At 33.4% G+C, this 13,591-nt stretch overlaps 2 protein-coding genes and 1 pseudogene across 3 annotated transcripts; 2 read left to right on the forward strand and 1 right to left on the reverse strand.

Moving 5' to 3' along the window:
• Nucleotides 1-3,681: 3,681 nt before the first annotated feature.
• Nucleotides 3,682-5,531, forward strand: LOC147943103 (taxadiene 5-alpha-hydroxylase-like). The gene is made up of 3 exons (XM_087454010.1): nucleotides 3,682-4,654; nucleotides 4,761-4,948; nucleotides 5,072-5,531. Exons 1-3 carry the CDS (start codon nucleotides 3,682-3,684, stop codon nucleotides 5,366-5,368), a joined length of 1,458 nt encoding a protein of 485 aa, XP_087310136.1. The 3' UTR covers nucleotides 5,369-5,531.
• Nucleotides 5,532-5,869: 338 nt separating this feature from the next.
• Nucleotides 5,870-7,134, forward strand: LOC147943104 (uncharacterized). Its single transcript, XM_087454011.1, is given in 3 exon segments — nucleotides 5,870-6,054; nucleotides 6,057-6,626; nucleotides 6,745-7,134. Coding segments are annotated over 3 exon segments (720 nt in total). The 5' UTR covers nucleotides 5,870-6,000; the 3' UTR covers nucleotides 6,841-7,134.
• Nucleotides 7,135-9,156: 2,022 nt separating this feature from the next.
• LOC104793215 (transcription factor PAR1 pseudogene) lies at nucleotides 9,157-9,954 on the reverse strand (annotated as a pseudogene). Its single transcript, XR_015560164.1, has one exon. The product of XR_015560164.1 is annotated as a transcription factor PAR1 pseudogene (transcript).
• Between the last annotated feature and the right edge of the window lie 3,637 nt (nucleotides 9,955-13,591).

Raw genomic sequence — 13,591 nt, forward strand, 5'->3', positions numbered from 1 at the left:
GAAAGAATCAATGTCTTAAACTATCAAATAAGTATAAAACTTAAACATGTCTCGACATACAAATACATGTGTGTGCCTATGTATATGCAAAAGCTATAATTATACATTTATACTTTGGAGTAAAACGTTAGCAATTATTAATATGTAAATATACTAATGTTCGCTAACGATCATATATATACAACAATACCATTGATGATGATTGACGACCATCATACGTTTATAAATTGTTGTTTTCAATGTCAACATCATCATCATCATCATCATCGTAATGATGCCTAATTTTAGGCATCTAGTTTCCAAGAGCGAAACTATTTTTTAAGATGCTCATAATTTGGTTGATCAAAAGAAAAAAAGGAAAAGATGCTCATAGCTTAATTTATTAAACAAATCTTTTTCTTATTTTGTTGTTTCTATGAGAGGTTAATTTGTTATGCAAGTTAATAACAAAACCGACGACGTAAAGTGCATCATATATGCCTAATGCCGCGAGGCCTGCGACAGTATAAATAATAACTCTCCAAAATTCGTTTGATATGATAAGACGTTTTTTCACAAGGATTCTATAACTAGCGACTTCTTAACCAATTATTCCTTATTCGAAATTATCCTCACTGTTGCGACTTGCGAGCAAAATTAGAAAATTCTATCTTAGGTGCATGAACAATAAAAAAATGAATAGTCCAAATTTCAATAATTAATACCGTCCACATAATTTGTAAATTTTGAAATAATGTAACGTTCAAGAGTGATATATGTAAAGATAAATGCCCAAAAGTATACACAAAGGACTAAAGATTATGCGATTATTTGGACGTCTATATACCGTAAGATTAGTTTAATGTATGTGATATACACACCAATCTCTCAGACGCAGTTTGCAACGTAACTTGGACATAACAGAGGCAGCCGGCCACAGCAGATCTTTAGGGATTCACGTATAATTTTTAATTTTATTTTTCCAAAGTATAATATTACTCTAATGAAAATTTCGTCAGCAAGTGTCTTTACATATAGTCATATTTATCACGAACAAATAAAAAAAAAAGATACACAGTATTACGAAATTATTTAAGAGGCAGATTATGGGGATCAGATTCATCTGTGATACATTCATTTACAAATCTTGGTTATATAGCATATTCCAACTTCCAAGCACATGCACTTGTCTCTCTCTATATATCTCCCTCTTTCTTACCCAAATTCAACAATAGAAGAAAATAAAATATACTACTACAACATAATTATTTTTCAATATTCGGAAGTCAACATATAAGCTTTGTTAGTTCTTTATTAATCAGACATTTGATGAATTCATATAGATTTTAATTAAACGTAAATTATGGATTATATTCTTTTGGAAATACTGGAGTTATACCAATAAAACATAAAATTTAAGCTATGGTTTGAATTTAATTTACTTTTTGGCTTTTTTTTTCCCAGTTACCACCTAGTTGTTTCAACATTATTCTCGTCTAAAGTTTTTAAGGATACGTATTCAGATTTATTAATTCCTAATATTTCTGTTTTAAGTAAGAAGATACCAAAGAGAAGATATGTACATTAGAGAACATATGAAGCAAACCATCTATATTAACATTTTTGAAGTTATGCCCTTAAAATTTAACTTATTTAATTTGTTTTTTTTACAACATTAACCCCTCCAGATTTTCTTAAAATAACATTTCTACTTAATTAATCTCTACAGATTTTCCTAAACTAACATTTCGAATTAACTCAATTAATGGAACTATAGGAATGGTTCAAATTTATTAATGCTTATTGCCATACATAGCATGACACCATCATTTAAGATATCAAGAATAAATGCTCAAAACTTATTTAATACATCTTTATGATATGTTTAATGTAAATCAACCCATTTTGAGAAATAAAAGATTACAACATCAAAGATTATTATGACGTAGATAACGTCCTTAAACACGAGAACAAAAATTAAGGAAATCACATTTTAGCAAATATATAACTTTGTAAGCAAGAACTACATTTATTTCTGTACATATCTCTTTTAGAAACTAAAAATAGTTCTGCAATATTCTCACAACTCCATTAGACATACAGAAAAATCTCGTGTTTATTGCTAAGGATCGTTTGACACCTTGCTCAGCAAAACATTTATTCAATTATAAATATCAACTTCAAAAGAAAAACACAACACCCACAACCAAAACCTACATCCGCATAGCTAAACACAAGATGGTAAACCTTTTGCATTAATTCAAAATTGCCATATATATTTTTAGATTTTTTGCTTGCTTACCAATATATTCTCGATCTCATATCACATCTAATTTACCATCTTCAAAGGACTATATAAATAACGTCTCAATAGCAATATAAAAATGTATCAATTCATACATTTGAAGTAACCTTCCCGGTTGAGACACTTGATTTGGTTTTGGCGATAAACAGGTGCACATTTGTTCCTTTATTAATTTATTGGTACAAAATGTTTATACTTTCTTTATTTCATCTCTAATACCCTTCTTTTCTTATCTTAGATGGTTTAAAATCCATTTATTTGAAAAAAAAGAAGATTTGGTTTCACGTGAACATGCAACCTTCCAGTTAGTGGATAATCAATATATTTTTTGCTTGATTTATTTCATATCTACACTAATTTTTTGTTTTGGACTTCATGTAGTTATGTACTTATGTCACAAATGCATGTTGAGAAAGAAACCAGTCTGAGTTTAGCACACGGTGAGCTGCTCACCTTTCTAGGTATCCTCTTTATATTTATTATTGTATATATACTATTCTTTTGCACTTACTAAGCTTTTCGGTTTTTGGTACACCCCAGGATTTTGCTTTGATCCATTTGTATATCTTTTCAAACAATTGGGAGTAAATTAAAGGGGGCCTATGTTGAGGCCACAAAGGAGGAAAATATGTTGGAGGAGGAGAAAAGAAAGAGATGAGTTTGGCGAAGTTGTTCAAAGTATTTGTTGAATGATAATTGTTTAATTGATTCCAAAGTGACTATTAAATGTTCTATGTACTTTGTAATGATTTAATAGAGTAATATGTGAGCATGATAATCATGTAATTATATGATAATTTAGGATTTTTTTTTCCTGTAACTAGACTAATATTTTATTGTATATGTATTAACGGTTGAATATAAAAATAGTAAATAAAATTGATTTAATTACGACTGTAAAAAACAAATTATTTTGTGTGGTATACGGGTGAAATTCTAGAATTAACATTCAAAATACAATTATACAATATAAATACAAAAAAAGAAAAAAAAATAATAAATAAATAAAGTTTAAAAATTTTAGTTAAAAAATTGTCTTGGCGGTGTACCGCGGGTTAAAATCTAGTTTGTATGCATATGCATAATATGTTTAGTATCACCGACTTTTTTTGTTTAATCATGTGTTTAGTATCACCGTCTGCTGCAAACCAATGTATTAAGATATTGTAGTCTGAGCTCTAAAGGAACTGTATCTTGAAGATCAATCATGTGTCAGAACTCAGAACGAACAAGAATGAAAATTTAATAACAAAGTAAGGGAATTAGAATAATACCACTTGGTTTGACCTTAACCTTCAAAAAAAAAAATATCTTACTTATAAATACTCAGTTCATAATCCAATACTGTATTATGCAAAACTTGATTAATAACATTTGGTAAAGTAAACAAACAAAAAATGGTTTTAGAACCAAACTTCGTTCTCTCATGGGTCTTCTTATGCATAGCTGCAACAGTCTCCAGCACACTTTTCTTCTTCCGCAAGAAACATCACCGGTTCATATCAAAGAAGATTCAGAAGACGAAGAAGCTTCCTCCTGGAGAAATGGGGCTTCCATGGATTGGCGAAACAATGGAGTTCTACAAAGCTCAAAAAAGCAACAGAGTGTTTGAGGATTTCGTAAATCCAAGGATCATCAAACATGGGAACATCCTCAAGACAAAAATCATGGGATCACCAACAATAGTAGTCAATGGAGCTGAAGCAAATAGGCTGATATTGTCCAATGAGTTTAGCTTGGTGGTGAGCTCATGGCCTTCATCCTCTGTTCAGCTAATGGGAATGAACTGCATCATGGCTAAGCAAGGCGAGAAGCATCGTGTCCTTAGAGGGATTGTAGCTAATAGCCTTAGCTACAACGGGTTAGAGTCCATAGTACCTAAGCTCTGTGACACCGTTAAGTTTTATCTTGAAACTGAATGGCGAGGCAAGAAAGAGATTAGCCTCTACCGTTCTGCAAAAGCACTTACGTTCACTGTAGTCTTTGAGTGTTTGTATGGGATTAAAGTGGAGCTTGGGATGTTAGAGATCTTTGAGAAGGTCTTAGACGGAGTGTTCGCTATGCCGGTTGAGTTTCCTTATTCTAAGTTTGCTAGAGCGAAGAAGGCAAGGCTAGAGATAGAGACATTTCTTGTTGCCAAGGTTAGAGACAAGAGAAGAGAAATGGAAGAAGAAGCAGAGAAGCCAAACACAACAACGCTTTTCTCAAGGCTAATAGAAGAGTTGATCAAAGGCCTGATAACCGAAGAAGAGGTTGTAGATAATATGGTTTTGTTAGTATTTGCAGCTCATGACACAACCTCTTACGCCATGGCCATGACTTTCAAGATGTTAGCTCAGCACCCAACTTGCCGTGACACTCTCCTTCAAGGTAACAATCAAATAAATCTCAGAATATATATATATATATATATATATATTTTTTTTTCACTATCAGAAAAGTCAACTCTAAATTTCTCTCTTGATTCATCTCTCAGAACATGTTCGGATAAAAGCAAACAAAGGGGAAGGAGAACATCTTACAGTGGACGATGTGAAAAGGATGAAGTATAGTTGGCAAGTTGTTCGTGAAACAATGAGATTATCTCCTCCAATCTTCGGTTCCTTTAGGAAAGCAGTTGCTGATATTGACTATGGAGGATTCACAATCCCCAAAGGCTGGAAGGTATAAGTATAAGACATCCATTCATCTCCGTTCTCCCCCTAGCTTCTTTAATTTCTAATCAACACTCTGGTTCTTTCAAGAAATGCTAATAAAATAAACCTCCGGATCTTTTTTTGAATGCAGATACTATGGACAACTTATGGAACTCATTACAATCCTGAAATATTTCAAGATCCAATGAGTTTTGATCCAACAAGATTTGATAAGCCAATACAAGCGTATACATATCTTCCATTTGGAGGTGGACCAAGGCTTTGTGCAGGTCACCAACTAGCAAAAATCAGCATTCTCGTTTTCTTGCATTTCGTCATGACCAATTACGATTGGTCCTTAGTTTACCCAGATGAGACAATCAGCATGGATCCTCTCCCATTTCCGACCCTTGGAATGCCAATCAAAATCTCTTCCAAGGAGTCATAGAATAGACATGAGTATGTATGTTATACCCTGTGTATGTATGCAATCTTCAAAGTCCACCACAAGTGCTAGACTTGTATTGACTCTTTTTATTTCAGTGTAACTAGCACAAGTACCATATGTGTATGTATAAATGCTTTTGCTAAGCGAGAATCCTTCTTACGAATTTTATGGATCCTTAACGCACTGCATCATATCAGATAGCAAATAATGATGTACAGGCTTTAAACCTCTTCTCAACCAACGGTTCAACAAGATCATCTCTAAGTTCCACTACATATCTGATCCAATCTGCTTGTCCACACGAAAATTTGTTTCTAAAGTTGCTCAAGTCTTGTTTTCACATTGAACCAACCAGTCAAAAACAAAAAGTGTGAATGTTTCTTCCTTTATTCCATCAGCCATTCCTTTTCATCTCTCAACTACTCTTCAAAGTTTTCATCATAAGATTTTCTTTTTCTCTTCTTTATCTTCTTTGTTTGGTTTTACTTTTCAACTTATAGTTTTGAACTATAACAATGCAACTAATATATGAAGCAGCCTTCAAGATATATTGAGTCCGTGAACGGAGTCCATACCGTAGCAGCTCAAAGTAGAACAAAAGATAGAGAAAGAGGAAACATACCAAAAGAAGAATGGAAAAGGTAGGTGAAGATGAGGAGAGGACCACTGAAGAAGCAAACGATTCAATTGACGAGACGATGACGAGACGAGGAGTGATAAGGAAGCTGAAAATATCAGAGGTACAGCTGCTGATCAAGTTGATCCAGTAGATTCTAAAGAAGGCTCCACGGGTCCATCTAACGCACACACTGTCGCCTCTATTGATCCTGATTTCAATGAATCTGATACGGAGGACGAAGAGAAGGTTCTCGCGTTTTTCAGACGTCATAGTGGTTTGATACCTGAGGTCACCGAGCGAAACAACTTCCCATCCATGAACAAGTCTGAAAAGATGATACTTCAGTTCCAAGAAGACAATCCTACAGAAACAGAACAAACAAGTTTAGTGTTCCACAGTTTGAAAGATAGCAGTGAGATTTCCGATATTGGTGAAGTCAATCTGAATTCACAGGAAGTAGTAGAAGGAAAGTCATCATCAGCTTCAAGTGAGGATATCGATGATGAATCATCCAGTAACTCAGACCTTGATTCCAGCCTTTCCAAGTATTATTTTGATGGGTCCTTACCGGTTTCGACTTATGTCGAAGAATTTGATACCCATCAAGATGAATCTACTGTACCTAAAGATGAAAATCAGGTTCGCAACTCAAACTAAACAAGTTTATGACACATCGTTCTCCATAAACACCACCAATTCAGTTGTAGCTCTACCCTCTCTCATTTGCATATTAAAACACTATCCTTACATTTTTCAGATGCCTCTACTGCGTCGTAAGCACCCCATGCAGCAACTAACTTCGTGGAAGAATTGTTGTGGACTCCTTCAGCTTCTCCGGGCAGCTAATCCATAATATTCAGACACCAAAAAAAGTTGACCCAGAGAAAACCAAGATTCTGCAATGAATAGATCTATGCAGAATATAAGGAATAAACGGAATAAGCACTACACCCTAGAGGCCAGAGCGACATATTCATAGCAGATAGAGATATGACACAGTTGTTCTAGTACTCATCACATCATGGTTTCTATTAGCAAGTTGCTCTTGTTCTTCATTTTCTTAAGTTTCTAAGCAATGGCTAGAATGTGTGTAAGTGTAACGAAGCACTGTCAAGCAATCTAGCAACAAGTGTCTCTTTGTTATTCATTCAACAGAAATACAGCAAACTGATGACAAGCCGGTATGAAATGTATTCACATATCACAACCTAAAAGCCAAGGATGCATCGATCACGTCAAACAAATAAAAAAACCAGAAACATCACAAACTCAACGAAAGCCAGGCAAAATCTTAGGGACCTAGATGACCCTGAAACTTCCAAAAGTTATGGTCTTTAGCTAATCCTTCATTCCATACTATCTAATCACATTCGTTCTGAATAGCATATGAACATTTTCGCTGCCACCAAACCAGCAACTCCAACTGATACTTCTCCTTCCAAGAAACTTTTTTCGGTCACCATAACAAGTTACAACCTTTGTAGCTCTGACTCCATTACTAGGCTCCAAAAATCCTCTCGTTCGATAAAGTTACCTTTTTTCTTCTTCTTCAACAACTCAACCTTCTTTAACTCAATCTCCATTGCAACGAGTCCTCTGTCTGCTTCTTCTCGAACTTACAATTCTCCCATATCCATCACTAACTTGCAGTCTCAAGCCAGAGACTTTCCTCTGCAATTTGTATATCTCTTCATCTTTATAATTACCTTTCTCTTACCTCTTCTTCTACTCTTAAGTTCCTCACTCTTCTCCTCCATATCCTTCACTTCCAAAACCCCAATTATCCCATATCCAAATCGCTAAGTAACTCTCCCTTCTCAATCTCAAATCTCGCTTTCCACAAAGTCTCCACTTCCTTCTCATAACTCTCAAAGCTCTCACCTTTATCCGTTAACCCTTTCTTCAACTCCACCGCCGTCTCATCTCCACATCTCACTTTCAATCTCTTCGAACCTCTGCTTCATAATCCACATTCCACAGTACGAGATTTTTAATTTTCCAGGAGAAATCAAATTCGAATTCGAATTCCTTACAAAAATAAAAATCGACTTTTTAGGGTTTTTACTTCTTTTTTTTTTAGCTTTGAGTGGAGAAATCGGACGGTTGAGGAATGATTTGACGATCGATCGGAGGGTAGTTGACAAATATTGCCGCGCGCGTTGTTAAAAGAGTTAAAGAGAGACTCCAACTATACAATTTAAGGGTCAGGCCCAGTTACATTAAGCCCAAGTAAAAACATAACTAAAGCAAAACGTTTTGAGTCGTGTAGTCTGTAGCTGTAGCCAAACTAACTAGCCATGCAGGATTTGGTGATTAGTTATAACTTATAAACCTAATTATAATGTAACACTGATCTAATACGTATGTGTTAAGAGTTTAAAAGTAAACTACGTATCTATTTAGTTATAGCAACTTCATCTAATACAGAACTTATACGATTTATGACTCACTTTATCAATGATTTTAATTTTTAAGTAAGTCTTGTGAGCTTTTCCAAATTAATGATTTTTTGTATAAAAATTCGATGATTCAAGAATATTTTTAATTTGAATAAATAAGGTTAGTAAGAAATTAATATTTTCCTGCTATAGTGCTATGTAATAGTATTGACACTATTGACTATAGTGCTATGTAATAGTATTGACACTATTGAAGAGGTCAATAGTGTCAATGTAATAGTATTGTAAAGTCAGAGGAATATGTACGTACTAATGAATCCTATAACTATCCAAATGTTTTTTTTTTGTTAGCGGTTAACTTAAAAAAAAATGTGGGTAGATGGTAGCTCTCTAGCTAGTACTTTTACACGACTAAAAAGATTGTCTTGTATGTACAAGGAATAATGTACACATGAACTCTCTATCTTTCGACTGGACCACAGGGGAAAACTCAAATTCAGTATGTTCATCATCATAAGCTTAAAATAAGTATCGACCGACTTTGGAAATCTTTGTTATAAAGCATGTGGAATGAGCTCATCCAAAATTAAAAATGGGCCACGCGTTATATTAACTAAACTTTCTCAATATCATTAATGCCAAATCTCAAATGCAAGTGCTACCTCGTGATCCAATTTAATATCTTGATGGCCTCAACAACTAAATAAGTTATGTAACTACACTGATCGTTCCCTACATTAATGGTAATTTTCGTTAGGGAACACTTCTCATAACTACGAAACGGCTTAAATTAACCAGAACTTAATAATATAGTCCTAATAAAGAAAAAAGATTTCCAAGAAAAAAAATGCTGAGATCTCTTTCCTCGTATATCAAATCAAAGCTAAATAGAAAAAAAAGACCATGTTAATTAAAAAAAAAAAAAAAAAAAAGATCAATGTGGTTTTTTTTTTCCTTTTTTTTGTTTTTGTTTTGGGGAATCGAAGAAAAGAAGAAGAACAAATCTTTTGATGTGGTCGGTCATCTTCAACCTCCGAACTTCATGTCTTCTTGATCTAAGCGTTGGAGAAACGAAGTGAGAACTTTAATAGTTTTGATCTGACATTGTAGAGACATAATGTAACCAGCTGTCTCTTCGAAGAGCGCGTCAACACCAAGCGCCGTTCCTCCGGGAATAATCCTCTGCAAAGCCTCGATCTTCTCCTTAACTTCGTCTTCTTCTTCTTCTTCTTGGTAATCTTCACGTACGGTTGCGTTAGTCTCTGACAATCTCCGTTTAGTTCTGCGCTCGAAACCAGCGGCGCGTGATTTCACGGCGGATGAGCAAGACGGTGACAGAGAGCGTCTGGTGGTGTCGGGGGTGGCTAGAGTTTCTTCCATTGAAGGAGAGAGAGAGAGAGAGGAAGGAATGATGATGAGTAGTTTTGAGAGAATAATGAAAGAAGTTAGGAATGTGGATGTGTGTAAAAGTGTGTGTTGTATATATATTATTTGAGTGATGATGATGATAGACAAAATGGCGTATGGTTAAATTTAGTCGGTTTAACCTGATTTTACTTTGGTTTATTATTGCTTATGGTTTGGTTTGTTTATGCTTTTTATGTTACATTTTTTTTGGGGTGTACAATACATTAGTGAAGAAGGTTCGGTTATGAAGGAATTTTGTGGTTTGGTTTGTCTAAATATAACGATGTAAATTTGTGAAAGTCGATAAAATAAATTCTATTTTTAGAAATTGAAAAATTGGTTTAATGGGCGGTATTGGCCATCAAAGCTGGGTCCAGTTGTACGTTAATTTTTATTTTTATTATCCTCGTGTTTCGGATTTTGGAGGTTTTTCTTTTTCATTTTTATTTTGCTTTTACTTGGGGTTCCATTTCCAGAGATTTGGATCTTGAAGAAGAGACATGATAGTTCACGCGCCATGTCGACTGGTTTGAGACTTTAGTGGACACGTCACTCACTTAAGTGGATCACGCTCACATGTAGATTGGATTATTTTCTGTTTGATAAATGAGATTTTATATTTGTATTTCTATTTTTCTATTTTGTTTTACTAATAGCTAGCTTGAGGTTTGATCTACTAAATTATACATCAATGATTCAATATTTGTATTTATGCCATATGTGTTGTTAAGAGAAGGTGTTGTTATTCTTAACACATCTTGCTAAAGTTTCATCCCGTTTAGGCTAAGCCATGAATATATGAAGACACATGAAAACGAAGCAAATAATTCATATAATATACCATAAAATTAAACGACGGTGAAAGAAAGAGAACTTAAAAAAAGCTATACGTTATTTTGTGTTATTAACACTTAACAGTGATATACTGAAAGGAGCTATACGTTGTTTAAGCGTTATATAACTTGAAAGGAGCTACTACAGATTTTAAGTTATCATACGTGTAAAAGAAGAGAAAAAGGAGCTTAGGTTACACAAAATCAATTAGACGACGATAAATGCTAGTTATGCAGTTATGGTTATAGATAGGCCATTCGGGTGGTGCGTAGTAGTAGTAGTGGTATAGTATAAATAAGTAGAAGCTAGTAAATAACGTAGTACGGACGATACAAAAATTAAAGCACGACGCGCGTGGAGATAAGAAGGGGAGAAAGGATCCAGCAAGTAGGACAGGTGCATGGGAACAAGGGAGAGAGAAATGGGATCCACACAACCAAAGAAAAGAAAAGAAAAGAAAGAGAAGGAGAGAGCACATGTGCGCTCACATGAATATCTCCATCTTCGAAGCCCCATTCCCATGTGCCTCCTCCTCCTCTCTTCTAGTCTCCTTAATAACACATTACAGATAACACATTACAGACTGTAAGTAATATAGTAGATGGGATGAGATCGAGATCAGATAGATAGATACTCTTTTAAGAGATAGATAGATAGTGAACTAGTTCCTAGTTCGTACAATTGAGGAGGGGAGGATCTAATCCTACTAACTAAAGGGATCACATCCACATGATATCTATTGGGCATGGTGGCCACGTGGCACTCTTTTTGGGTCCCCACCTCACTGAGCTCCTAAATATGTCTTCTCATCTTTTTTACTCGGATGTTTTAAAATATTTTTGTGTCCTACAAAGATTAATGTTTTGTAAAAATCAAAAAGTAATCATTGAAAATATTTAAAATTTTGAATTGTTATTAGTTTAAAATTAAATAATATCTCTTTAGTCAAAGAAAAAATATATTTAAACTCAGTAATTATTGTTTTCTTAAACTGTCTAAAAGCTTCTAAACATCATTTCAATTTTTTAGAGACAAATGGAGTATTTGTTTTTGTCAACTCTTCTTTCTTTTTCTTTTTATGTAATAAAAAGACCCCCATCTCCCATAATTCTAACCATGAATAAACAACAATCTCAATATATGTATCTATAGTATTTGTTTTTGTTAAACGGCCAAAAAACAAGAAGAAAGCCAAGGAAGTTAATGTTATTGGATTCGAATATAGTGTTATATTAATAGAGATATCATGTTATACGACTTACATCTTAATACATCAAACCGTTATAATAAATGTTACTCAGTATTGATTAATTCCGGATTTAGTATTAATACCATATGAGGCTTTAAATTTTTATTGTGAAACAAAAGTTATACTAAAAGAAAACTGATAACATCTTAATTTTGCTAAGTAAAAACAGAAGATTTAATACGATTTAATGGTTAAGATTATTTTTTATTTTTATTTTTATAAACAACACTAAAACAAATTTCTGATTTTTAGATGCAAGACAAAATAAATAAAAGAGGATGAGGAGGAGGATGAGGAGGAGGAGGAGGAGGAGCAGGGAGAGTAGAGAACTAAAGATGATGAATGATACTATATGTTTCCAAGGAGGGGACGAAGAGAAGAGGTGTTTGGTTGGTTTCTCGGGATTGAGATTTACAAAAATCGGGCGTCTTTCTCATTTCACCATCTACCAAACTGACACTCACCCCCAATTCTAGTATCCATTTATTTATGTATTTGCATTTACATTAAATTTGTTACAAAAATATAACACACTGAAATAATTTAATTTCTTAGCTTTTAGCCCAGCTTTCGCATTCGTCTTGGAATAATCAATTCCAATGTCTTTTTGTATCTTCTTCTTCTTTTTATTTTTATTTTTTATCCTTCCAAAAAGTAACTTTACTTTGATAATGAAAACTAACTAAATATTCATATCTAGGAAGGGATTAAGACAAGGCAAAGATATGTGTTTTTTTTAAGAGTTGAGAAAGGGAGAAAAAATGATTATTTGGTAATGGTTTAGTTACACAATCAAAGGACAGTTGTTAAGAAATTCTCTTCTCTTTTTTCTCTAATAAGGATGGGCTAAACAGGTGGGCACACCATGATGGGTGATCTCTGGGACAATGCTTACAGTGTTTTTGGGTCCATCTCAAACGTTTTTTGTCTCCTTTCTTGGCCTCATTTAGTTTGCACTTATACTTGTCTTATTTTAATTATAGTAGATGTAGATGTAAGTTGTTTACTTCTCTCTTTTGATGTAAACGTTTTACATCAGAAATATAATTATAACCAGAAAGAAGCAAAAAAAAGGTGTAGATCTCTCGGAGATCGAAATTTTATATTATGTAACACAAAGTTTTAAAACAAGGTTATATTTTATGGCTAGGCAATTCATAAAATATGACTCAATTTAAAGCCAATCTATACTAAATAAAAGTAGGAGTTATAAGCTTCTAAGGCTGTCCACATAGGATTTTAAACAACCTATCGGGATTTGACATGTCACTCATTAACATTTTTTAAAATTTTCAGAAATTTTCTATATTAAGAATTATTTTAAAACAACCTATCAGGATTTGACATGTCATTCATTAACATTTTTTTAAATTTCCAGAATTTTTTAGAAAAATGAAAATTTTAAATTTATGAAAATAAAAGAACTATGCATAATATCCCACATCGGCTAAAAAAGTTTTAGACAATGGTTTAGAACCAGTATAAATAAGATTAATATGCTTCCAACAACAAATGGGCAGGAAAGCTTGATTTATCAAGCGTCCAAGTTTAAAAATTATTCGGTTTGATCTGGTTTTTTATTTGATCAAATTAAAACTTTAAAAAGTTTTTAAAAAATATTATAATTTTTAAAAAAATTTAAAAGTTTAAATATTATAAATATTGAAACTTTTAAAAGTTCTTAGCTTTTAAAAAGTTTTTAAATATTATAATTT

This window comes from Camelina sativa, chromosome 6 (genome assembly GCF_030686135.1).
Source record: "Camelina sativa cultivar CO46 ecotype springtype chromosome 6, ASM3068613v1".
Classification (NCBI taxonomy): domain Eukaryota; kingdom Viridiplantae; phylum Streptophyta; class Magnoliopsida; order Brassicales; family Brassicaceae; genus Camelina; species Camelina sativa.